This window comes from Haliaeetus leucocephalus, unplaced genomic scaffold, assembly GCF_000737465.1.
Source record: "Haliaeetus leucocephalus isolate CR32 unplaced genomic scaffold, Haliaeetus_leucocephalus-4.0 Scaffold162, whole genome shotgun sequence".
Classification (NCBI taxonomy): domain Eukaryota; kingdom Metazoa; phylum Chordata; class Aves; order Accipitriformes; family Accipitridae; genus Haliaeetus; species Haliaeetus leucocephalus.
In genome coordinates, this window is record NW_010972598.1 from 2,154,451 (window position 1) to 2,179,721 (window position 25,271).

The 25,271-nt window shown below is 35.8% G+C and overlaps 1 protein-coding gene across 1 annotated transcript; it reads right to left on the reverse strand.

Annotated features, from left to right (window-relative positions):
* Positions 1-6,984: 6,984 nt before the first annotated feature.
* On the reverse strand, positions 6,985-24,994 carry EXO1 (exonuclease 1). The gene is made up of 13 exons (XM_010562604.1): positions 24,834-24,994; positions 23,014-23,133; positions 21,978-22,101; positions 21,069-21,206; positions 20,648-20,860; positions 18,681-18,868; positions 17,752-17,848; positions 16,945-17,161; positions 15,653-15,908; positions 13,947-14,403; positions 13,296-13,397; positions 8,978-9,171; positions 6,985-7,126 (listed from the first exon to the last, which is right to left on the reverse strand). Exons 1-13 carry the CDS (start codon positions 24,992-24,994, stop codon positions 6,985-6,987), a joined length of 2,409 nt encoding a protein of 802 aa, XP_010560906.1.
* Between the last annotated feature and the right edge of the window lie 277 nt (positions 24,995-25,271).

Here is a 25,271-nt window from a genome sequence, read left to right on the forward strand (position 1 = left end):
ACAAACACTCTTCAAATCTCTGCAGCCTTATCCTTAGCGAGTAGGACTGGAACATTCCTTATTCTCATTACACAAAGTGCAAAGTGAAGTGTGGAAAATTAAGAAGTTTGCCTAAGGTCACTTAGGTGATGGCAGCAAAGCAGGAATTGCAATGGACTGCTACACACACATTAGCGACTTAAATATGCCAGTATACAAAACTGTTCCAATTTATCCAGCTTGAAGAGAAGCAGTAAACACCTGGAGTAAACATTTGAAAAATGCCCTAGCTAATGCTATTCTTGATAACTTGGTTAACTAATTATGAAAAACTGTTAAGATGCAATTTATTTTCTGTTTACTACTTGCAATTCTCTCACTTTAGAGTATAAGAAAAAAAGCTTTTGCATACCTCCTTCTCTAAATCCAAGATTAAACAAGCAGGCTTTTCAAATACAGGGAGCAGGAAGGGTAATCGTTTCCTAAAAAAATACTACCATAAATGCTGTAATACAGCAGTTAACTGCAAGCACTGCAGGAATTAAAAATATATCATCTGGATTTTTAAGTTTCTAGGAAGCAATCCTATTAGCCTTAATTTTAAAAGCTCCGTTAAACAAAGTAACACATTGCATGCGTTTTCAAGTGCAATCCAACTCTGTTTTCCTCTCACTTGACAGCATTTTAAAATTATTGTTTAAAGAGTGAATATGGTAACAAAATATTTATTTTTTTTATTGTTCAAAAGTTCAGTTTTACAAATGAAAGTAGGAAGCTTTTCTGTTGTTGACAGCCAAAAAGTTTAGTGATCTCTGTAAAGTTAACCGATTCATTAATCTAATTTGTAACCAACTCTGAATTGGCGTAAATATGTTTATAGTGGGAGCAAGGGGCAAGCTGCACAGGTTTGGTTTTTTTGTGTGTTTGGTTTTTTTGTTTGTTTGTTTGTTTTTTGTTATTACCCAGATAAGTAGTTTATTTTAAACTAACAAATACCAACCAACTAAAAGAAACAAACAAAAAACACCTCCATGAATATTGTAAGATCTAAGTCACGTTTCTATCCCTTGCTACTACAGAGGTGCTGACACTTCTGACAGTGAGTGCAGTGGCCAGACAAGAGCTTCTGATCCAATTCCAGCTGTAAAGAACTGCCAGAAATAGAATTCATTTGGCTTCAAAGTGGTAAACTCTACTGTATTTCTGGAAGCTCTCACTCAAAGTTTAATATTGAGTTCTGCTGAGTACTAAAAGCAATCATTAATGAGAAAAGATAATAATAATTTTAGAGAACTCAATGATATAATTAAATCCAATTAGCATGAGCTTAGAAAAAATACATTTAACCACTACCTTGATTTGTTTTTCTAAAATGAGGTAACTAACAGATAAATATTGTTGAACCAACCTCCTTTAATACAGCAGACAAAAATAACACAAGCCAGCAGATGAAAGACAAGCTAAACTTAAAAAGCTAGAAAGCAAATCCATCATTTGAGTGCTTGTGTTATTAAAAGTGTTGCAATGATTTCTCCTTCACTGAAAACGCTTAAATCGGATAAGTTCTAAGAAACAAACTCTGGTGCTCCCTGAGATACTGGACTTGAAACAAGCTAAACAAAATCCTAAATTCCTGTTTGACACAGGCTGTAGAGTAGTTCATATTAACGCCTATTGCTTTTAAAGTAATACAAAGAATAAAACTTCTGATCTTCCCAAACTCAGTCCTGTCTGTCTTACTGGTACACTCTCTATGTACCTCAAACATTTAGAGTGCCTTGCTCCAGGTCATATGTACATTTGTAACATTAAACAGTTACTTTGAAACCATTAAAGAATCCCTCCCAAAACAGGACCTCACACAGGTATTATGCCATGTTCCAGATCCAGAGTTTTACATCTGTTAAAAGTAAGATTTTGCCTGGAGCACAGGAGTCTGGGGAGAATGAAAGCTGCTGGAACAGAAACATCCTTCACACAAGGCAAGTCTCCCTGACAAGCATTTTTATCCTACTGACTTAAGGTTTCCTACAGTCTCCTATATGAAGGAAGTGTGTAGTCCCACTTTCCACAGAGAAGAACTAGAGATCAACAGTACTCTCAGGTGATGCATAAGCTCTTGGGATGCATAAGCTGAACTCAGCAAGGAAAACAAGCAAGAAGGTCCTACTCCAAATGGGGCAGTAACTCATGTCATTCACCACAGAACATTATTCTTCAGTCTAAAGTGAAGGTAAAAATTTGGTTTTAAGAAGTGATCACAAATGATCAAAAAATTGTAATAGAAGTAATTTAGATGCAGCATATACATAAAGCATCAGATGGAATGGTATATTTTATTGTATTACATAAGCTATGCAGGGCACAATAGAGGTGTCCCAATCTGTTTCTTACAGAAGTCATTAATTGTACCTCAAATTAATTTAACTCATGTTCTTGTAAAATCTGACAAAATTCACTCCGTGCCTAGAATACACATTCTGCGGGCACAAAGAGGATGTAAACAGTTTTAAATACATGCCTTAAACATGGAACTCCTCAGTCTTTACTAGAATATTCTTGAACTGAGAAGACTGTTATATAGGATTTGTCATATTAAGAAAAACACCTACTTAATACCTCTCCTGCTGTAGTACCAGAGGAATCCCTCCCTACACTTAATACTTTGCTGTGCAAACACATCAGGAGAGGCAACCCTTTCCCAAGGCTATCTTTCATTCAAAGCAAATATTACCACATCAGCTAAAAAGAATCATCTTAACCCGCTGAATACTTCTGAAAAGTTACTTTTCTACCTGAACATGAAGGAGACAAGTTTTAAATGTCTATAGAGATATGCACATATCATCCAGTACAACTTTTTCTTGTGTACAGTATTCATTCTATTTCTGGCACAGTGCAGACACAATCTCTGTCTTGTATTCCCTGCTGGCTCTATTCTATGTATTCAAAAGGCTCTATGCCATACGGGCTATCCTCCAGACAGTGAAGCTGGTGTGACTTACCAAATACCACTAAAAAAGTAGATACAGGCCTCATCAGACCCAGTGCCTCGTCTTCTAGAGCCCTTTCTAATATTGTCGATATGATTTGGTTTTGCCATCCATAATTCCTAAGATATGGCATCAGTATTTTACAACAGAGAGGCTTGAAGCCTATATTTGTGATGGCTGTTCTTTAAGGATACTTAAATCTATGTACTCCAGCAAGAAATAGTATTTCAATAGTAGCTCATCCTATAACTATAATTGTATAGCACTTCTGAGCTAATGAATTCAGGAATTCTTCAGTCAGAAGCATTCTTCTTGCGATCAGCTTAAAGCTCTTCCTGACTCTGCTCTTGAAACTACATGATCTGTTTTCTGCATTATCTACCCAACTGGCATAAATATTCAGATACCCTGTCACTTCGCTGCCAAACTCAAAAGGTACGTAACAACACAAGAAAGCCATAGGAGCAACAAGTATATTCATTTCTAGACTGTTACAACCACATCCTGGGTTGCTACAGCCAGATTCAGGGCTATTATCGGTACACAATAACCTCTACTGTTCAGAAGGGGACTTCCCCCCTTTTCTTTCCTCTTATGTTGACAATTTTCATTTGGTACCATGTCATTCCTAGACCAAGATGGTGTTGAAACAATCAGCTAGTAGCTATTCTTTGATGCAAGCAGTAATAGCAAAGAATTGTCTCTTAGCTTCACCACCTCAGAATTGTAACCTTTTTTGTTAGCAAAATTAACAGACATTAATTGATACATAAAGTTGGAATACTGTGAGCTTCTAGTACTTCATAAAGTAACAGAATGTCAATAATATATGAAAAATGCTACTGTATTGCAAATTGTATTAAAATACTGCTATTTAAATGTAATAACAGATTTTACAATCTGTTTGCAAAGCCCTATGGTCTTTCAATATTCTTCAGTCCTATAAAAATTACTCTAACTACTGTATTGATTTGTGTGAGAAGAAACATGTGGTTAATGCCAACTGTTGTAATTAGAACAAAAAGATTTAAGCAGAAAGACAAGTCACTTACCTATAATTTCAAAACCATTACTTGATTTGGATGATCACAGATTCATAATAATTCTCTGTGATACTGAATATTTGCAGTTCATATGACTATTCTGCTGAAAGAATGGCTAGTCAGCACTTTCAAAAGTAAAGCTTGATTAGACCACCATTAGTAAATTTAGTTTTTCTGGGCCAGATTCACCCTTTTAATAGGATATAGCAAAGAAGTCATCCACTTTGTAAGAATACTTTGAAGTTCTGCTGATAAAAATAGAGAATATTAGTTACAGAAACTAAAAAAAAGAATACTAGATTAAAAAGCAAACAACATACGAAGACATATGCCTCCAAGCTGCCATCTGCTTTCATTTCCTCCTACTTATTTCTTGCTTTCCAACTACCTTCATATCCTCCAACTTTCAAATGCCTGCTTTTTAAGACAATCAAACTCTCCCTCCTTCTCTCCAAGTTTTTTTTTTTCTTTTTTTCTTATTTTTTCTTTTCATTGGGGCATGTTTATTTTACCTTACCCCCCCCACTCCCCATCATAACTTGTAACAATTTCTCCTATTTTGATACTGAATAACTTTTACTATGGAATATTAACTTACGCAGAATCAATTTTAACTCAGGAATAGCCTTGCACAAATTCATTTGCATATAGGTTATTGTATCTTTCATAAAACAAACACCAACCCAAGAACACCACACTTAACTACAAAACTTACATGCTATTATATGTTTACATGTACTATATACTTACATGTAATGTAATAAAGGCCTCTACTTTATTAGCTGCTTTCTGAAAAGAACCTCCTACAGTGTGAAGTCAGAACCCAAGACCTCCAAAGCACAAACCAGAAATTATACTAAAGCATTTTTAAGAAATCTACTTTAAGACCATACAATGTAATACAATCAAGAAGCACTTTTGCTTGAATAATTCCCCTGATACCTACCATTGAAATAGCACTCCAGCAAGTTGTTACACACCCTATGCCTTTAGAGGCATTGTCAATTATATTTTTACTCTCCTGTCTGTAAAAAACAGACAAAAAAACAGGGCACCCATTTGTGACAAAATAGTGTCAATATGGATGTATGAAAACATTTGCTTTATTTCCTCTGATTCTCTCTTCAAAGAAGCTAGAGTAAAACAAGGGATGGTTTTTTTTCAATAAATGAACTACAAGAACAGGTAAGGCAGTATCTGCAGGCAACAGAATTAAGAGGCAGTACTGCTTTCATGCATGTAGCTTGCATGTAAGATGTCCTATACTCCCTTAAAATTACCTGTCCTTGAAAATACAAACATGAGTAGTTTGTCTTTTCTGATGATCCACTAAAGCAGGAACAAGTGGCTCCTTGACTGAAGAGGCAGGTAACAGGCAAGGATGAACTGTACAAAGTAACCTTGCAACTCCCACACTGATAAATAAGCAACGGAGAAAAACAAATTATTTTTGTTTTCCCTTCAAAAATTCATTCTGTCATTGTAAGAAATTATTCTAGGCAATAGTTCTATGACTGGAAATACAGAAACATTTATTACTAGCCTTTATTTGTCACATCACACCAAAGATAAAAATTCTCATTGAAGATCAATGTTAAAACCCCTGCTTTTCAGGAGTAGGAATTTTCTAGTGGTGCACATGAGAGGAAGCCTTCCTAGAGCATCATTGCTTCAATTCCTTATATACCATGCCTTCAACACAAATGTAGAAATAAGAGGACTATTCCCACAAATGTATACATAACCTACTCTTGTAAACAGATTCTTTGTCATTTAATGCAGCTGGTCACCTTAGTTTCAGAGATGCAAATTCTCTTAAAGAGAAAAAAGTACCTTGCAGTTAAAAAAAAAAAAACAAAACCCACCCTGCCTCCCATAGGTCAATTTCAAACTTTAAATTTTTGACAAAAGCTCAAAGATGGAGGGGACGTATTCATCTCAGGAATGGAAAGGATACTTTTCACAGGTTAAGATATCCTTTTGTACCTTCATCTGCTGCCGAAAGAGATATTATCCTCTCCTAAAAAAAAAGGAAAAAAATTTAGACATATCTTTAGATTGACTCAAATCCTGATTTTTAAAGCTAGAAGTCTGAAATCCCATCGTAGTATTTCATCATAATTCAGTCATCCAAAGCAAGGACCCTAGTCTCCTGGATTCTTTTCCTTTAGTTGATTGGCTGTTGAAGACAGAAGCTTGGTTTGTTGTGAGGACAATGCTCTTCTGTGACCCTTAGCTCAGAGGACTAATAGTTTGTGTGTCTGATGCTGGATAAGACTACAAACATGGAAAGAGCAGGTAAAACAGAAGAACACACTGTATTTCTTCAGATATCATTCTACTAATGTGAGACTTTGGGGACAAAACGTTTGTGATACTCCTTTCTGCAGTCCCCAAGTTATTCCCACCAATAACATGACTGTATCAAACAAAGCTAACTGTTGAGACAGCAGATCTTACCTTATAGGGAACAGAAATAGTTAACACAGTGATGGAAGTACAGTGAAGGCTGTTATGAACACTGAACAGCAGTTTTACTCCTGTCTTGGAGCCACATTAAGCTCAAGAGGAAAGGAGGCAGGAAGAGGCAAAAAAATATTATCAACTATTAAAAATTAAGACACAAACTTGTTCTGCTGCTGTTGTGCAAAGGCAAAGCTATAGCTGTTGTCGAAACTTGGTATTACATATGTGACCTACATAAAATGCCCAGAGGCAGCTGAAAAAGGTTTGGACAAAAATTTAACATGAGACTTCGAATAAGAGAACACAGGCATCTGAAGGATTTTATTCCAGTCAGTATAGAACTGTACCTTCTAACTCACGTTTTTATACAATAGATGACAAATCACTACTCAGACTAAAATATATAGCTGGTTTTCAAAGCATCTTTTCTATATTGATGAAATATCCAGAAGGTAAATTTTGACAATGGTTAAAAATGCATCGTATTGTGCATAGCATACAGTTCATTGGAATATAGCTCTCTGAACATGACTACGTTCCAGATGATTAAAGATTTCTTCTTCTGTTTCTGGAGTGAGCTGTATATTATCTTTGATTGGAGACAAGGGATCCGACTTTTTACAAGAAGGAAGTCTTTCATACTGCCTGCACAAAAAAAACCCAAAGACAAAACAAAACCAAAGAACGTTATGATATTGTATATTTCTAACCACAGACCTGTAAGAACATATGAGTTAAAACAAAGCAAGACCCCTCACCTAACTACCCACTCATCTATGAATAAACTCAAAATAAAAATTTGTGATGGGAAGTTTTAATTTCAATTACACTACAGCTGAACAACTTCACTGAAAGTGATTTCAACTGTTCCAGTTATCCTGTGACAGAATGATAGTTATTAGCTTTATATCTGAAAGACTGCAGTACCCCATCCTGCTCTGGGTTGTACATGCTTCCTTAACATTTAAGTCTTCTGAATAACTGTAGTTTCATATATAACCCCTGAGTCTTGACATTAGGACAGAACAGATTAGTGTCCCACGTGATTTATTTGCCATTAGGCAATATAATTCTTAAGATAAGGCTAATTTAGAAACATTTTAAAATCTGAAAAAACAATAAACAGAATAGTCAGAGCTAAGTAAGTCCTGGCAGTGAGAAAAACCTTTTTGTGAAATAAATTAAGAAAAGAATCCCCTAAAAGCTAATAAACAGGTACTTTATCTACATAGAAGTAATATATACAAAAATATATATCCCCAGTATATACCCAGAAGTTACAGACCAACCAGAACTGGATGGATAAAATGTGGATGTTGGGAGCTAAGTCTTGCAACCATCAGCAGAGAAAAAGGAACAGAGTGCCATCTAGGCTCACTCTGTTCTATTTGCTTGTATTCTGATAAATCAAAATATATGAATTTTCTCCCTGTGAACAATCCTGGTCAGACATTCCCAATTAGAGTTCAAGCAATACATACACAAACACTTCTACTTCCTCTTTGAAACTGTCATTCTTAACCCACACCAAGAGGATAATAAAAAGTAAGATTTCTAAAAATGTTAATACCACAAGTAATAGTTCCTAAACAGAAATCAGTTGTATGTTTATAATAGCCTACCATAAGGCCCAAGCTTACTAAAACATATCATCTGACTTATCAAATGCTCACCAGTCTTATATTTACTGCTCAGTGCAAAGAGAATACTTTAAGTCCTACTCACGTTTTGCTTCAGGTTAATGAGAATAATAATTTTATTTAAATAAGACTTATTTATTCAAGGTTAAGATTGCTACTTGGAGCTGGGAAAGCTTTGCCATCAAGATTTTTTTACCTGAGCCATGGAAACAGCATAAGTTAGAATACCTACACTCTTTTTTTTAAAATAATCATTGTCCTTCAAGTTCAAACCTTGAAGATATTTGCAGAAACTTCAAGTTAGCCAACTCATCTGCTCAAGGGAAAACAATAGCATTTCATAATGTGCAAAAATGTCTCTTGTAACCAGAGACTTCAGCTAACAGAAATATTCCATCAGTTCACCATCATCTTGAAAGCAGAAGAGTTCTGACAATCAGCCATCTCAAAATGTAAGAGGCACATAAAGTTAAATAGAAACAACCTTGCATTCAATTAAGTCTGGCAACTTTTACGCCGCTTTTTCACTTACACTAAGAAAAGTCTTTTGATATTTCTTGTCAAACAATGGTAATAATTTTCATATAAATTATGTTAACCTAAATGCACTACTTCAATAAATGAATTTTAACTGAGAGCTCTTCCTGATTAGAAAGAAAAAAGAGCATATTTACCACAAATCATACTTCATGGTTATATCAAGCTTAGGAAACTAAAATTGTATATAGAAAATATCTATCTTAAGCTATTATTTTTATTGAATTGTGTGGAGGAGACATGTAGAGTCTGCTTTGAAAATTGTTTCTTTGGGGAAAAAAGTATACGGGGTGCTAAATAAAGGGTTAACGCAACTCACCTTTTAAATTGGAAGTTTTTCCGGAGTTCACTAATGGTGGCTTGCAGTCCCAGCTTATTTTCAGCATCACAGTGATTTCTCTTCTGCACAGGTGACAGTTTCCTGCTTAGTCCGCTTACTTTAGCTGGTATCAATGGCTTGAGCTTTGTTACAATACGCGACCCCATACAACTGGATTTATGTAAACCAGGAACCTGTGAGATTTTAATATTACAGCATAAATGGTTAAAATGACAACCTGTAAGCAACAGATACTATGCTGCAAAGCTTATAATAAAAAAAATAAAGTGCTTTACATGGTGTTGAGATAACACAATCTGAATTGCCACAACAAAGTATATTTAGATAGCTTCTATAATCTAAAAAGTGTCATCTCAAAAACATTAGACAATGCAGCTGTAAGACCTGGCAAACCAGTCTTTGTATTCCAAGAGGCTGAGAATATACATTTCTTTTCAATGCCGTTTTTAAGGTCTATTGAATATTTATTTTCTCATCCATTTACATAAGAGCACAACAAAAACTCTTCCATGTCAGTTTTCAGAATTTTAAGAGAAGCTACTCTCTGGTATCACTTTCTGATACCTATAACTCCATTTTTCGTGAAATTTAAGCAGATACCAGTATGATTACCCCAAGGATCATTAGACTTCTAGTTGGACCTTCTTATCTAGTTTCTGTACCTGGAACTCAAAACAGCTGTTCTTGGCCAGAATCTCTCTCTCAAATGCAACCAGTCCTAAGTTTGAACATATCAATTAAAAAAATACATGGCTTCATTACATAATTTATTCCAGCTATTCACCACCCCTATTGTTAAAAAAAGTGTGCCTCATTTTCAACTCACTATTTTCCAAGCACTGAATCTGTTTCTTCATTTTTACAAGTACATGAAACTCATTTTGACATGACTTAATTCCTATAATTATGCCATTCAGTGTCATTTTTACATTTCACATCCTCATCTCTAACCACAACCTCTCATATTCCTGTCATTTTTCTGGGGTCAATATCAGGCTGACTGGCTGATAGCTGCTCAGACTGCTGCTATCATGCTTTCTAATACTGATATAACGTTGTTGATCATTTTTGCCTTCTCGAACTTCATGCACAAGTAGTAATGAGTTTATTTTAACAACAGAAGAAACACACTGAAGCCCAATCTGCAGGGTCTTTTTCTTCTGAGTAGCTTACTGCATTTCTTAAATTAAAAGTTATACCTATTGCTATCTATTTAATCATTCTCTTCCCATTTGTACTATATATGCATGATCATAGCACAATGATTACATACATGTAAAGTGCTTTTAGACAAAGTGAAAACTTTCTTTACCAAATAAGTTCACAAGTGGCAAAAGGCCACAAATGGCTTATTCATATTTTCCATCATTTTCTTGCGTCTCACATACACTTATAATTTTCCCCAATTTTTTGGGGAAGTAGCCATTTGGAAGCACTAGAACGTTTTACTGTTTGATCCATTCTGCCACTTCATTGTAGAATATGAGCTACTCACAATTACCAGCTTCTAAGTGATCACTCACTTCTAGCCTGCTATTTTAAGCTTTTGTCTGTCATTACAAGGACCAAAATATAACTATCAAAATACAATACCTGCAGAAGAGATGGTGACTGTCTACAGTTGTAGGAAGTTCTTATTTTACAGTTGGTCACATAAGATTAGTTTGGGACACCTAGGTTGTAAATAATGCTCATAATTCCCATTTAGATAATGTTAAGAATAAAGCATTTTGCTCTAAATGAATCATCCTTTCTGTTTTGCTGGATCATCTTTAGAAGATGGCACAGCTCTGCCTACTTCACGTGTTTCACTTAACAAACGCAAATAGCTCTTCCTCATCCAAGTATTTGCTATTGATCACCTAACAGTTTTTTTCTTAAAACAAAAGATGTTGGCAGCCTTCCCTTCAGAGAGAACTCATACTTCAGTTCTTTCCAGAATGACACTGCATTTTGTCATCCCACCACCACACACACTTGTTATACAGTTTTTATTGAAGTGACATTGTTTCTACTTGAATCGACTAAGCAGATCTCGGAATCCCAAATAAATTTTGGAAAAAAAGTTTAAAATGTAGGCTAAAAACTGTAACAGGAATACTAGCAAGAATAAAAATAAAATCCTAAAACTCCCTGCTTTATAGCATTTTGCTGTATATCTATCACCTGAACCATTTTGCAACATGTGTGAAGTCACCTGTAATCCTACATTTATTTCTTTGTGGTACTGAATTACATCAGTTATAACTTAACTAACCCAAAAGTAGGCAAAGCTGCATGTTGAACACCCACTAAGAAACTTAAAACCAGAGTAGATTGCTCTTTTCTTTTGTCAATATTAGCCTCTGCTGAGCTCATAGCGGTTGTAGAAAATAATTAGCAGTAAAAACCACAGCTGGAATACTATCACAGAAAAAACTACAAGGTCCTAGAGAGTTCACTATCTTATAGGCATCTGTTAGAGAAAAGCTTCTATTAGTTTTGATACTAGAATTGACTTAGCTAGACATTTCATATTTTGGATTGGAACCACGATTGGAGTTGACAACTTCCCCAGATTGCCTCCCCCAATTCTTAAATTTCTCTACAGATCAGCTATATTATTCAGAATACAAAAATCAGAATAATTTATGTTTTAAGTGGTTGACTGGTTTCTCCCTAAATCGGAAACTCAGTATTCCCTTCGGTGTCTTTTATTGTACTTAACACCAGCAAAGATTATCCTTATTTTATACTTGCAGTAAACAATCCTAAGGGAAAACTGAGCCAAAAGTGGTGCTCCTTATCTCTACCTCCCCCCTCTTCAATTCTGGCTTCAATTCTTCAGTGGTCTCACTGGTGCTATGACTCACGTGAGCCTGAGAGTCTGGGAGGGCCTGAGTTCCAGTATGATCAACCTTTTGGTTATTGTTATCAAGTCAGTTTTCAGCCAGGTCAGTTTTCTGGTCCAACTCGTAAGTATTACCAACACGTAAAGGAAGCAGAGGGAATGCATGGCCAAGGAAATAAGTGAGGGAAAACCTTATACTAGCTGCTTGCTTTAAACTAACCCTACTGTCCTCACAGATTTTCAGCAAATTCCTATTGTCTGAAGAGCTCCAAGCATCCTGAAAATTTGTTTATATATGAAGCTTATATTACCCAACTACTTCCATACTGTGTATTCCCCAGTATTTAGTATATTCATTCTCCCAATATACCTTTAAGGTGAGCAAAACATACTAAATGCATTCTGAAAAACAAAGTAATAAAATTCTGAACCCTAGGATGATTTCATTTCATTGCTCAGCCTTGTTGAGGAAAAGCAGGCAAAAATGTTAATCTAATGAAAAAGCATCAATTTTTGTAATCATTTGTTCCAGAATAAATTCCAGCTTAACACAAGTTACTAACAATAACCACAAGATGTCACTATTATACAAAACACACCCAATATTCTTGTTTAGCAGAGACAAGCTTGTGATTTTTAGCCTGTCTACGAGAAATAAGTTAGTAGGGTTGTACATGAGAGGATGAAAGTGTCTTCCTTTGACTTATGAATCTTTTGGCCAATTCTAATGAGAGTGCATAAGGACTCAGAGCACTTTTAGCTATTAAGGTCTTAGAAGTTTTGTAAACTAGACAAATCAGTAAAACTCTTAGAAATGTCACAAAGACAAGGGACAGTAGTTTATTCTCAGACATCTAAGAAACCACACAGAAGTCAAGTTATGGGTGCCCAACCAATACTGAAATAACTGAAATGTGGGCTCTGAAGGGAAGCTGACTGTTCTTCCATACTGATTAGTTAGTTAAAAACCTTGTTAGACACTAAAACAACTAAACAAGAAAGGTTGACTAAAACTTTCCAGATTTTGAAATTTAAACATGCTTTTTCTAGTTAAAGAGGAAGGAGACTGCTAAACTAGCAGATATATCAATACAAGCAATGAAGTGAGGTTGTATCTTGTGATTGTATCAGGATTATGAACAACTGCAATTTGTATCATAAAACCTGTGTATTTAGCATGCCTGAGGAAAATTAAGAAGTGGTTTTTTTGGCTTAGCTTGGCTTCTTATTTTATACTGAAGCATTTAAAATCCCCAAACAAGTTGCAGCTGTGATATCAATCGTAGGTGGACTGGTTATAGTTCTTCTCATCTCTGATACAGATGAACAGGAGTATAGTTATCTCTTGCCAACATGTGCATTGCTTAAGATTTTTTTCATTAAAAGTTCTAGAATGAACTAGTAGAACGCAAAAAAATGATTTTCAAAGTTTAGTAGAGCTCATAGGAAAGTTAAAAGAATTCTTACCTTGGCCTTTATGATCATATTTTTTCTGTCAGTTTGAACAGCAGAAAATACTGGAGACTGAGTACATTGATCATCAGCCAGTTTTGAATTGGAGTCAGATTCCTTCATCAAGACAAAATTAATTTGGTTTTAAAACAGTTAGGTGGTTTGCGTTTTGTTAGGATTTTTTTTGTTTAGTTTTTGTTTGTTTGTTTTACACGTCTATTTTTATATCTACACATATGTACTTTATAAAGGTATGTTTTCAGCAATTCTAGGGAATTCTACAAAAACCTGGGCTTATTTTCAGCAAGCAACACTATAGTGACACACATGCTTTCCAAAAGGACTTCTTTAGGGACTAACAAAAGCAGAGAGCAAAAGCTAGCCTACCAGGTTTTTTTATAACGCACCGCAGTGATAGCAGTGGAAAGACTGAAGACAAACAAAAACCTCTCAGAACAGACTTGATTTAAGCTAGTAAGTCAACCCATTCTACACAACTACACATTAAGCATTGACAAGTTTTGTCAGCACAAGCTACGTAATCTCCAGGGTATCATTTTGAAGAGAAGACTTTGCTGCCTAATTTCTTTTATAATTTAAAGTGAAAGCAAATGCTGAAACAATGTCTAGTTTTCTTACTTCTGCATCTGAACTGTTGTTAGACACTTGCAGTATTTCTGAAGACTCCAGACTGCATTCTGTTGGCTCACAAGACCTTTGAGACTGTGATGACTGTTTCAGTTTTGTTAAAGGGGAGGATTCTTCCTCCAATTCGCCATGCACTGCTCCGCTGTCTGTTTGTACCCCATTAATCTGATCTTCCTGGGATACCATGCAGTTGCTTCTCTGTTGGTGAAACTGCTGTGAAAATACAGTATGAGATGGACCAGGATTTCCTGAATTATTTACGAGGCTGCTAAACCACCGGAAGCAGTTTTTCTGCGTTTCTCCAGGAGGTATAAAGATAGTCCTTGTTGATTTTTCAGTTTCTGAAAACTGAGAAACATCTTCTGCTACCTGTTTTACTTCCTGTTTCTGGCAATCCTGCTCAGCATCTTGAGTTAGATCACTATCATCCTTCTTTGCGCTACCATCAAACATAATTGCATCATTGCAGAAAAACCTAAAAAAGTGAAAAAAGGTGAAGGCAAGGGAGAAGAAAGTTACTGCAAATGAATATGTCATCTCCAAAATCCAACAGTTGTCTCTTATCCATCAATTTTAGTTTTGAAATACACTTGCAGACACAAATTATTTTGACAATGGGCAAAGTCTTAGTCCCTCAGGGAGGCATTTAACAGATAACAGTAAAAAAAAGGGAAAAGAAGCATCTGTAAACATGTCATTCATTGACTAAGATACTAATAAAGTTCTTCAACTGAAAAAGAGAAACAATTAGGAATCCTACAAAATTTAAGAATATATTCATTAATTATCATAGACCTAAACAGTAATGAAACACTTCAGCACTTCTTATCAAGGAAACTAGAACCTATCTAGTTCTTTTCCATGCTATAGCAGCAGCTCCTAAGAGCAAGTACACATCAGAGCTTTTTACGAAACTGAGCATTGCTTTAGAGAAGAACCTACCCTCACTGACAACTCTTAATATTTGATGCAACAAAACAAAACTTTCAGCTCAGGAAGGTGTGTATTAAACCTAAAAGCCATCAGTATTAAGACTGTTCCATAAAATTACACTGCTCAAAAATATTGTGTAATTTTTATCTTAAATAATTTGAATAAGAGACATAATTGTGATAATGCTTTGTAAAACCAATTCTGTATCTGTGGCCAAATGTGACCAAAAAACCCGTAACAAGTAGCCAATTAAAAAAACCTAACAAACCCAAAGTCTCTCTTCTCAAAGTGCTAGTGCAGAGATCAGGAGCATCAACTGGATGGGATAAGAAGAGGTATTTGTCCTACAGTATGACCAGGTTTGGCTTTACTGAAACAAACAAAAAACCCTGTCAACATAAGTCAATATATTTACTAACTGCTTACATACTTGGCACAAAGCAACTACTTTTTTTTTTTTTTGAGATATGTCATATGACCTTTACCTGGAAAAGAAATACAGCCAATTTCTAATTAATTTTGATACCTAGAGGCTAGACTGTATTGCATAGTCTCACAGTCTTCATTTCTGCAGTAAAAAATTGACATTATTTATCTATCTTTCTCACACATAGATAGCATGCCTGGCACAAAGGGTTCCCCATGTCAGCTCAGGACTACAGGTGCATTAATACAGTTGCATAAAAAAGTCTGAGGTAGCATTTTTCTCATTTTCAGTATTCAGGTTATTTCAGCAACCAGGACAGCAAATAGTATTTTGCTACTTATTAAAACGCGTGATGTAAGCATACCTGCTTCTTGTTCCTGGAACAATTACAGCATCCTTCTCTTTGTTTTTCCTTTGTAGAAAGGAAGCAAATTTATTTCTAACTCTGGGCAGGGAGTTAGAGCTTTCTTGAGTGACAGAATTCCCTGAAGAATCAAGGCATTGTATTGCTGAGATGCTTTTTTGTGCTTGATCATCACCATCACTCTCCTTCTTGAATTTTTTTGCTTTTGAAAATGAATATTGGTTCAACAGATCTCCATCTGAGATTTCTTCTAAATCTAAAGACAATTTAAGCATCACTGTAGAAGCATATTCTAGAATTAACCAGCTATGAGAGAATTGAGCATTACATATTTACTCTTAAGAGGCTTAAAAATTTTAGTAAGTTCTGGTAGGAACATCCTTGACATTACAATTTAGAAGTCTTTAACACAGCTGTTTTCTAGTACATAGCCTTAAAAGTAACTTTCTATGAAACAGTAGACAGAGTTGAAGGAAGAACAGCTGAAATGAAACATGATGTTTGTTTGTTTGGGTTTTTGTTTGTTTGGGTTTTTGTTTGTTTTTGTTTTTAAACACTTTGAAAGAAAAACTAAATTTGACTTAAAGGCAGGTTGCTAAACTAACTACAAGTTTTGATGACCCAGGGAGTAGGAAGATATCTGGAGTAACAAAGGCAAAAAAGGAGTGCTGGTAGCATAGTCAGAAAGCAAAGGAAGCAGAGGAAGAGAAAATACTTAACATATCGGATAGAGCACAATGGGAACAAAGAAGTGTCCCTTCTATTACAAGCCCACATAGGTGGTATAGAAGACAACATAGCACAGGTTTAGTAAAGAAAGTGAGGAAGTTGGAGTAAAGAATACCTATACAGGGAATACAGGCAGCACAGCATTAGAAGAGTGCAAAAAACATTCTTCAAATTTTCTGTCTGGTCAAATATCAACTCTAGGAAAAAGGCTATTTTCATTTCTTTTCTTCACAAGCCATTATAAGATGGAAATTAAACCCAAAAATATCTAAAACCAGAACAGATAGTATTAAACATGATCACTTAAAACTGAAAACAAGAAAGTTTTATAGCAAATTAAAGGAAGTTAAAATCAAGTGCTGCTGAAAGTTTGCTGCCACCCTTAATTGTTACATAGGCTTTAATATTATGGCTTGTTAGCCTTGCAGCTTGTTGAAAACGGAATATAGACGAAAGTTAGAGTTAGGCCCCCAAAATCTCATGCCATCAAGTGTAAGATAAAATCATTTATTTCCCCACAACCTTCTACGGTTATTCATATACTTATTTTAATAAAAACATACCACTCCTTGGCCTTTTGGCCAAGAGCTCTTTGCCTGGAAATTTTAGTCCTTTAACACTAATTATCTTCTCCATGCCTTTGGTTGTTGGTTTCTCTACTAAATGCACTTTATGAGGAACAGTATCTGCATTAGGGCCAAGCTTGTAGTCTCTGCTCCAAATGCTATTTACATGATTAGCATGTCTGTCATTCCAGCCACAACTTCTCTGCTGCACAGGCTACAAGAAAAAAAATTAAAAAAACAAAACATAGGTTTATGATTTTGCCTTCTACATATGATTTCCTGATTTAACATATAAGGACATTTTGACACTCTACACAAACATTGTCTTTTTTTGTTCCCACATTTCTCTCAGTTTTCATACAAATTCTTTTTCTTTTGTGCTGCCATGACTTCTTCATTCCAATATGGCACAAGTGAATAACTGCTTATCTCAGACAAAATTAAAAGTTTAAATTTCATTTCTATTCTGAAAACCTGATTTGGGAAAATATTTTCCTCAGATTTATATACTTGGAAGAAATCCAAATCTCTTTGAGAATGTTCTTTTTAAATCAGTTACTTCTGTCAATAGTATTAAGGACTTACCAAAAAAGCCTGAAAGTAAAACAAACATTAAAGTAATGAAAAGTAAGATTTTACCTGTACAAAGAATGAGAAATATGCATGTGGGAGCATACAGTTTCTGTAATAGCAGAATAGCTTTCACTGCCAAGTCAGTTGCAGATAACATTCAATCATATTCTTCCTTAAATGTACAAACCCACATCAAAATCTTAATATATAACATCAGAACAAAGATGTTACCTGTGCAGTGTCAGGGTTATAATTATCGATTTGTTCCATTGTATCGATATCAATGTTGCCGATGGCAATTTGAAAAGCTGTACCATCACCAAAATGTCTGTTCCCATCATGTTAAGGGAAAATATCTGAATATTACATTAAATTTCAAGAACCATAGCATGAAAGTTAAACTAGCTGTTTCCCATTTTTGTGCTAAAAAGCATTGCTAGAATATTAACCAAAAGCATTAATACTACTACTCATGGCTCAATCTGATGCAACAGCAACTGTAATAGACCTGCAGTGCTTGGCAAATCACAAAAGTCAAAAGGAAAACCTTTACTCATCATCAGTAAAGTTACCATCTTCCTTGTAATTTCTGGAAATGCCAGAGATTAGGTGGCTTGAAGAACATACAAAGCTAGTAACTACTTCAACAATCCCCTCTTTCTTCATTTTCCTAATCTTCCATGCTGAAACTTATGCTGCACAAATGTGGCAAAATGCTACTTGCTGTGTAAGGAAGAGATACCTGGTAAAACAGGATACGCTTAGATTAGGGAACGAGTTGAACACGGATTACAAGAATTAAGATGGCAGAGATTATAACACAGTTAACACAGGCAGAAAATTAAAGACAGTCATAAAGTGACTCAAACAGTTTAAACATAACCTGTATTTAATGAGTTGTTTTCTAAAAAGAAAAGAGATTAATAACTTCTGCCTAAAAAGATATGGTAATGATAGATCACTCAGTTACCCCCTGTAGTTTTTTATTAATTAAAATCAGAGCAAAAGCAAACTTTCTAAGATTGCAGAAAAGCCAGGCTTTAGTCAACAGCAGAGTTGCAATGAAAAATGTAAGTACACCACACATGCAATGAAAAGTATAAGACACCACATCCGCTCACCCTTATTTCCCCACTCTGCTGTTTCAACACAAAGGATACCGTCCTGCATAAATTAGTGTTTCTGGATCAATATCATCCCCATATGCATTCAGAGGAACTAATTTTCTGTTGACAGGATCAAAAACTAACTGATAAAGGAATGTATTATTGGCTCGTGTAAAACCCTGTATGTATTCTTCCGGTACTGTTATATTCATCTTCAAGTACTGCCCCATTTTCTTAATAACCTGTCAAGAAAAAAAACAAAAACGCTTAAGTGTTTCATTTAAACAGGTTACACAAAAGGTTAAATACATTTCAATTATTAAGTATCTTTGCTTGTAATTAAATGTAGAATGTGTGTCCTGTTACAACAAGCAGATTCAACTTAAACAGGGGAAGGAAAAAAGAAGTTTTGTACGTTATTTTCCCACTCTCAAGTTGTTTACAATCACACAAATAACACAAACTCATTATAAATACTTTTTGTCCACTAAATAAAAACAAAATCTGAATAGAAATACAGAGCATCTCCTTAAGGTATATTTGTTAAAATGAATACATATCAAATTTTATCATTCATATTATCAGAAAACATAAGCAATATGTGGGTGTTTTTAGAATAGAAAAAAGCCAAACCAAACCGATTCCCCCCCCCCCCGCCCCCATCATTTCTCATCACAGAAGACTACATATTGATCTGGTAGCTCCTCCTATATATTGTTACTGCACCACTCTAAAAGAAGTTCCTAATAATTCATTGACCTCTACATTTTCCAGTTTCACAGAAGGCAGATTATGTTCTTTTGATCAAGTTTATCATACTGCTAGAGGCAAGAGTTTCTCCTCCTCTCCAAATAAAACATCAGCTGTGTTTTGGCCATGCATCCTAAGTACAGGCAAATTCACTCACCTCATTAAGAAGTAAGACTTTGAACAGGCACTGTTAGACTACTTTGTATCTTTTGACCTACTCATGACTTTCCAACACTGTTGGAAAATAGCAGTGATGAATCACATGACAAATTACTAAGTGAAAAGTTTTTCAAATTATTAAATCCTGACATTTTGCTCAAAAAGAGATACATTAAAGGACATGATTCGTATGGGAAAAGTTCAAAGTTCCCTTTTTACTTCCACAGAAGCCAAGAAAACAGTTGGCTTTGATGCCTGCTCTACATAATACAAAACATTTTAAAACTAAAAATCATAGTTCTTTGTGTATAGCCTGTTTGAGGAAAAAAAAACAAACACTAAAGCATAGAAGTAACTTAAGAAAGAAGATACAGTAAGTTAATTAGACTGCATATTTAAATGCTTTTCTGGATTAGATTTACCTGCCTCCAGGACAGCCACACAAGGTATTTTTCTTATTAGCTCTTAAAAACCTCTCTTCTCCCTTACTATCTACACAAATGTTACTCCCACTCTCTAAGCCTCTGTATTTCCTAACACTAGATTTGTTTTCATTTCACACATTGAATAAGACAACACACAACCTACCTTATTTTTTGTTTCACACCATACCAAACTTCTCTTCCATGATGTTTTTAATATAGTAATGTCTGTAACCATATGTATGTAATTAAATGCCAAAAGGGAATCAAATAAGATTCCCAGTGCCTGCCCCTCACCCACACAGATAGAAGTGTGCTTATGCAAGTGTAACAGAGTTCAATTAGCAGTTCTAATAATTAATCTGCAAAACCAGAAGAACATGTAATGAGGGGAAAAAAAAATCCAGAGCCTTACAAAAAAATTAAGTCTCTCCTCAAGTAGAATATGCCCTTGAAGGATCAGAATAATTCTTTAAGTTTACTTTGGTGTATTTCATTAAATATATAATAGCTTTAACATTTGAGTAAGTTTAGCTCAGCATCTTTCTAAAGCACAGATAAAAACATACTTCTTTTAGCACTCTCAAAACAGAGGAAGTCAAGAACCCTTCATATTTTCAGTTCAGTGTTAATTTCATATGTACTGATATAGGCCTAAGAAGCCAATGCACAAAGCAAAACCAGGTTTACCTTTATAATATCTGGGTTGTTGGCTAATTTTAGTAACTTGCATGCTTTAGCTAACCCAATTCCATGAATTGACGAGAGGTAGTCACAACCAGAAAGAATACACATGTAGCGGAATTTCTCTTCTGTAAATACATTTCCAAGCTGCTTGCAGTTTCCTAGTCGAGCTTGATCTATCTCTAGTCCATTTCCAAACTTGTCAATTTTCAGAAATACCTGGAAGTCAAGAGGAAGTGAAAACAATAATTTTCACCCATATAAGCTAGTTTGTTGCACTTCGTGGAAACAGAGACTGAGTGCTATTCTCAGTTTCCCCCATTTACTGTAGCAGAGTAAATCCAGACATCAAACACATTTGGCAACTTCAAACTGTTTTTTTAAGATATCAGCAAGAGGTAAAGGCTATTAGTATTTTCTTCCCTACCTTTTTGCATCCAAAAGCTAAAAGGTCAGAGTCTTCTGTAATTATAGCTTGAACCATTCCAGTCTTATTAAGATAAGCCAACTGAGCATCAGCTTCATAAGGAGCAACAATACAATCAACTCCCCGGGCTCGTGCAGCCTGTACATAAACAAGAAGCATACAAGCATTTTGCATGTAGACATCTGAAAGCGTAAGAACCTTTACCTTAAAAAACTGAAACCCTGAATTTTTTAATCCCCCCCCCCCCCCCCCATTAAAGCCCTATATTTCGTATTCAAAACTCAAGTTTCAAGCACTTTAGACCTATATAGACTAGTTTACAAAAACAACCTTTCCTGTGTTGGCCTGTAACACTATGCTCACTGCATGTGACCACAGGGGCCAGCTTCAAACTCATGCAAGTTATATTCTGGACAAAGGAAAACAGCACTAGAACAAATGCAATACTATTCAGATAAAGATCCAATGACAGCAGTGGAAGGATAGCAAAAAGCTACTAGGAAGGTTTTTAAGCAGCCAGAATTTTTTCTGTAGTCTATTCTCAGGAACCAGCCAAGGCAGAAAAAAAAAATAAAAAAAAAAAATTGTGTTTAGTTTTTGTGCAGCAAAAGCAAAGCTGTTGTGTTAGAGTCAGTTCATAGCAGTAAGAAGAGATGTATTTCAATTGACATGTCATCATTATTTATACAACTTGGCATAATAAACTTGAAGTGAAGATAAAGTTTATTAACCTTGCCTAACATAATCCAATGTATACAAGACAATTAGAGGCTAAGAAGGGGGCAATATTTTTCTTGCCTACATAGAAGAGGTAATGATGTAGCCATATAAAAGCAGAGTAAGACGTACTACCTACTGTGTAGATTTTTTTTTTTAAAACTGTTGGTATCAACAGCATTGACAACTTACTTTAATAACTTCATGAGCCATAACATGGGTAACGTTTACACTGCGCCCAAAACATTCCCTAGCTTCTGACAGTCTCCCTTCCTGCAACAATTGTTTCCCCTTCAGCAGACTGGCTTGACGCTTCCTGAAAGATAAGCAATAATATACACCAACCTCAGATTATTTTTCACTTAAAAGAACAAGTAGCAGAAAGGACTAAGAGACAGGTAGGAAAGGGTGGGGGGGGATTGCTTTGCAGATGAACACTTCCTAAATCTGTGCTATTGCATAATTTTTTAAAACATAAGAATAAGTAAGTCATTGTATTGTCAAGGATGATTAGATTGGCATGTTGCAATTTATAATGTTTTCTGAGAAAACAGCAACAACTCAGGAACTGAAATCAGCAGTGTAAAAGAAGAGATGCACCCACTCCCAGGTTGCAGTAAAATAGATTTAATGGAATATGGGAGTATCTGAGATTAGATACTTATTGGTTTAGAGGACAGAAAGCATTTACCTCATTTCAAATACCGGAAATTGTTCACTCCACACTGAAGGAAGCATGTGTCCCATGCAAATTTATAAATAAAAAACACTACTGAAAAATTCTCACTGCTTCAGTGAGAAGTCCCATAATATAGGGCCTGAAGCCAAACCTGAAACAAGTTTATCTGATTATTTGTAGAGAAAGATGAGGAAAGTGGTGTTATATTTAAATAAAATTATACTGGAAAGAAATATTTTTGTCCAGAGAATACAAGGGTGGGCAAACTAAAAGCCCTTAGTACATTACAGGAACTAATGCTCAGAGGTTTACTTCCTTCCTCTATAAAAATGCTTTCGTTTATGAAGTGCAATTCTATTTTTAGAATAAAACCTCTAAGAAGAGGTTTGTATGATTTTTAAATGTAAATTAAATGAAATAACACTACATTGCAGGGAAGTGTACCAGAGATAACTACCTAGCTGAAGTTTGAGGTTTTCCAACTTTGAAAATGAATTGTAGTGTTAAACATACTGCTTTGCTTGCAAATCAATACAGTTCAGTACTTACTCTCGTCGGGCCTTTTCCACTTCCTTCTTAGAAGGTAGGGTGCATCCATCAAATACCAAAATTGGTTTAATTCCAAATGAGAGGAGCATATCAACAAGTTTCATACAGAAAGCTACATAACTGTGTCAACAATAACAAAAGTAAGAAAAGAAAGATAAACTTTATTGTTAAGCACAAGTCTGTTACATATTTTCTATTTGCAGGAAAGGAGAACTGCAAGTTTAGGACTAACTATTTTTCAAGGATCTTAATGGGCCGTATATTTCCCCAGTATCACAAAAAGAGTAAGAACACTTGAATGCTGTTCTTTTTTTTAACAAGCAAAATGCTCCACCTCACAACTCAGAACTGGACCGACTGCTCTCTACTCCTACACAAAGTGAAATAAGAACTCAAGTACAATTCAGTTTGATTTTGCTACATTAGAATTCAACACTGCCAAAAACTTTGCTAGTTAAAACACAGATCACCTTTTTAGTTTCAGCAACTCAATTCATAATGGCCAGGACAACAGGAGTTAGGCAAGGACAGTTCATTATCTTTGCCCGAAGCCTTGTGAAAAGCAGACTAAATGCACTTTTGTAGAGTTCGAGGAGTGATGGGGTATTAAACCTCTCTTCATGGAACTATCCACTCTTCAGATAGTGGATACATCTATGTCCAAAGGATACAGCTATGGACAGACATGCAAACATATCTTCCCATACTAAAAAATATAAGCACGGTACTGAAAATATTCCGAAAGACAGGAGAGTTCCCCAAACTGTACTAACAATGAGGATGGTGTAAGGACCAGGAGGCAACCCTCCATTGCTTTCCAAGCCCATCCCTTAGTAAAATATTTGTAGGATATTCCAAACTTTATGTATTCCCTTGGACCTCTGATCTCCTTACCTGTTATTTCTACAGATCTGTATGAGATCATTTCATCAGCAGCACAGAACTAAAATCTAACAGCTGCTGTAAACACTAAATGCATTACAATGATCCTCGGTGAAAAGAAAAAAAAATATTCAAGTTTGCTTTTTCTTTTAGAGTCACTGTTTAAAACAGCAAGAGCAACCTTTCCAGCAGGGGACAGGGAGAGGAGGGAGGGTGAGACTTAGGAGCACTTAGAATCTAAGGATATCAGCACTGAAGAAACTGGATTTAGAACTACAAAAAATAAACTGAGAAATAACTATGATTTTTGAAAGACAGGAGCAAATAGGATTGTAGCTATATAATACCTCAATTCAGATTAATTTTAAAGTGTGAAAGGACTCTCCATATTATAGTTAAAAGTGCCAGTCTAAGATCACTGATCATCTGTGCATGGAAATAAGATTTGGTCATAGAATATTCATGTAGTTAATTTCAACCATTCCAAAGTTTCCTATGACTATTAATGTCAGTAAATTTCTTGCTCAGCTGAAGTGTATCCTGTTCTCAGGACTCTGAGGGATCTCCACCACCTTCAAAGGCAGGTAGCAAGGTTGGATGAAACTCTACAGTTCTTCATATCAACAGAAGCAGGAGTTAAAGGTTTGAACCCATTTGCAAACCACCAACTCTTTCTTGCCTCCAATCAAACATTTAATCAAAATTTCATAAGTGAAGCTTGATCTAGACTGATCAGTGTAGCTTTATTTCTGAAAAGATAAAGATTAATCTTCCATTAAAACTATATTCCATCTAAAACAAGAGTTCAACCCAGTTTTCCAGAGATGGGCAGGACCTTATGCAAATCTGATCTAAGCTCTGTTTTTTAGCTCAAGAAATGCCAAGCTAACAAAACTAATTTGTAAGAGGGCCAAGACCGAAACGTAACAAAGACTTACAGATCTGTTGGCTCTCCTCGGGCCAGCTTTTCAGCACAAGCATAGGCGCCTTTGTGCAGCCAACAGTAGGTGTCCACAGCTACCGTCTGCCCTTTGTATTTCTTCACGTGAGTAGGTTCAGCAGCCTCCTTGATAAATTGGAGTAGGCCCTGAATCCCCATGATGTCGCTTAAACTGCAGTCGGGAAAATGAAAAGCGCGAGCGCAAGCCTGAGTCTCGATCTTTGCACAAGGAACGTCAGATCAAGGCTGCAAACAAGGTGCTGGGCTGAACCAGACACGAGAGGTTCCTGCGAGTGCCACCACGCACCCTGGGCAGCCGAAGCTCCTTTCCGCCGTCCGAAGAGATGCAAAACCCTTAAGCCAGCGGTGCGCGCAGCCCACGGGGACGTGGGTCCCCGCCGCCGGCGGGGCCGCAGGCGCCTGGGGGGGGGGGGGG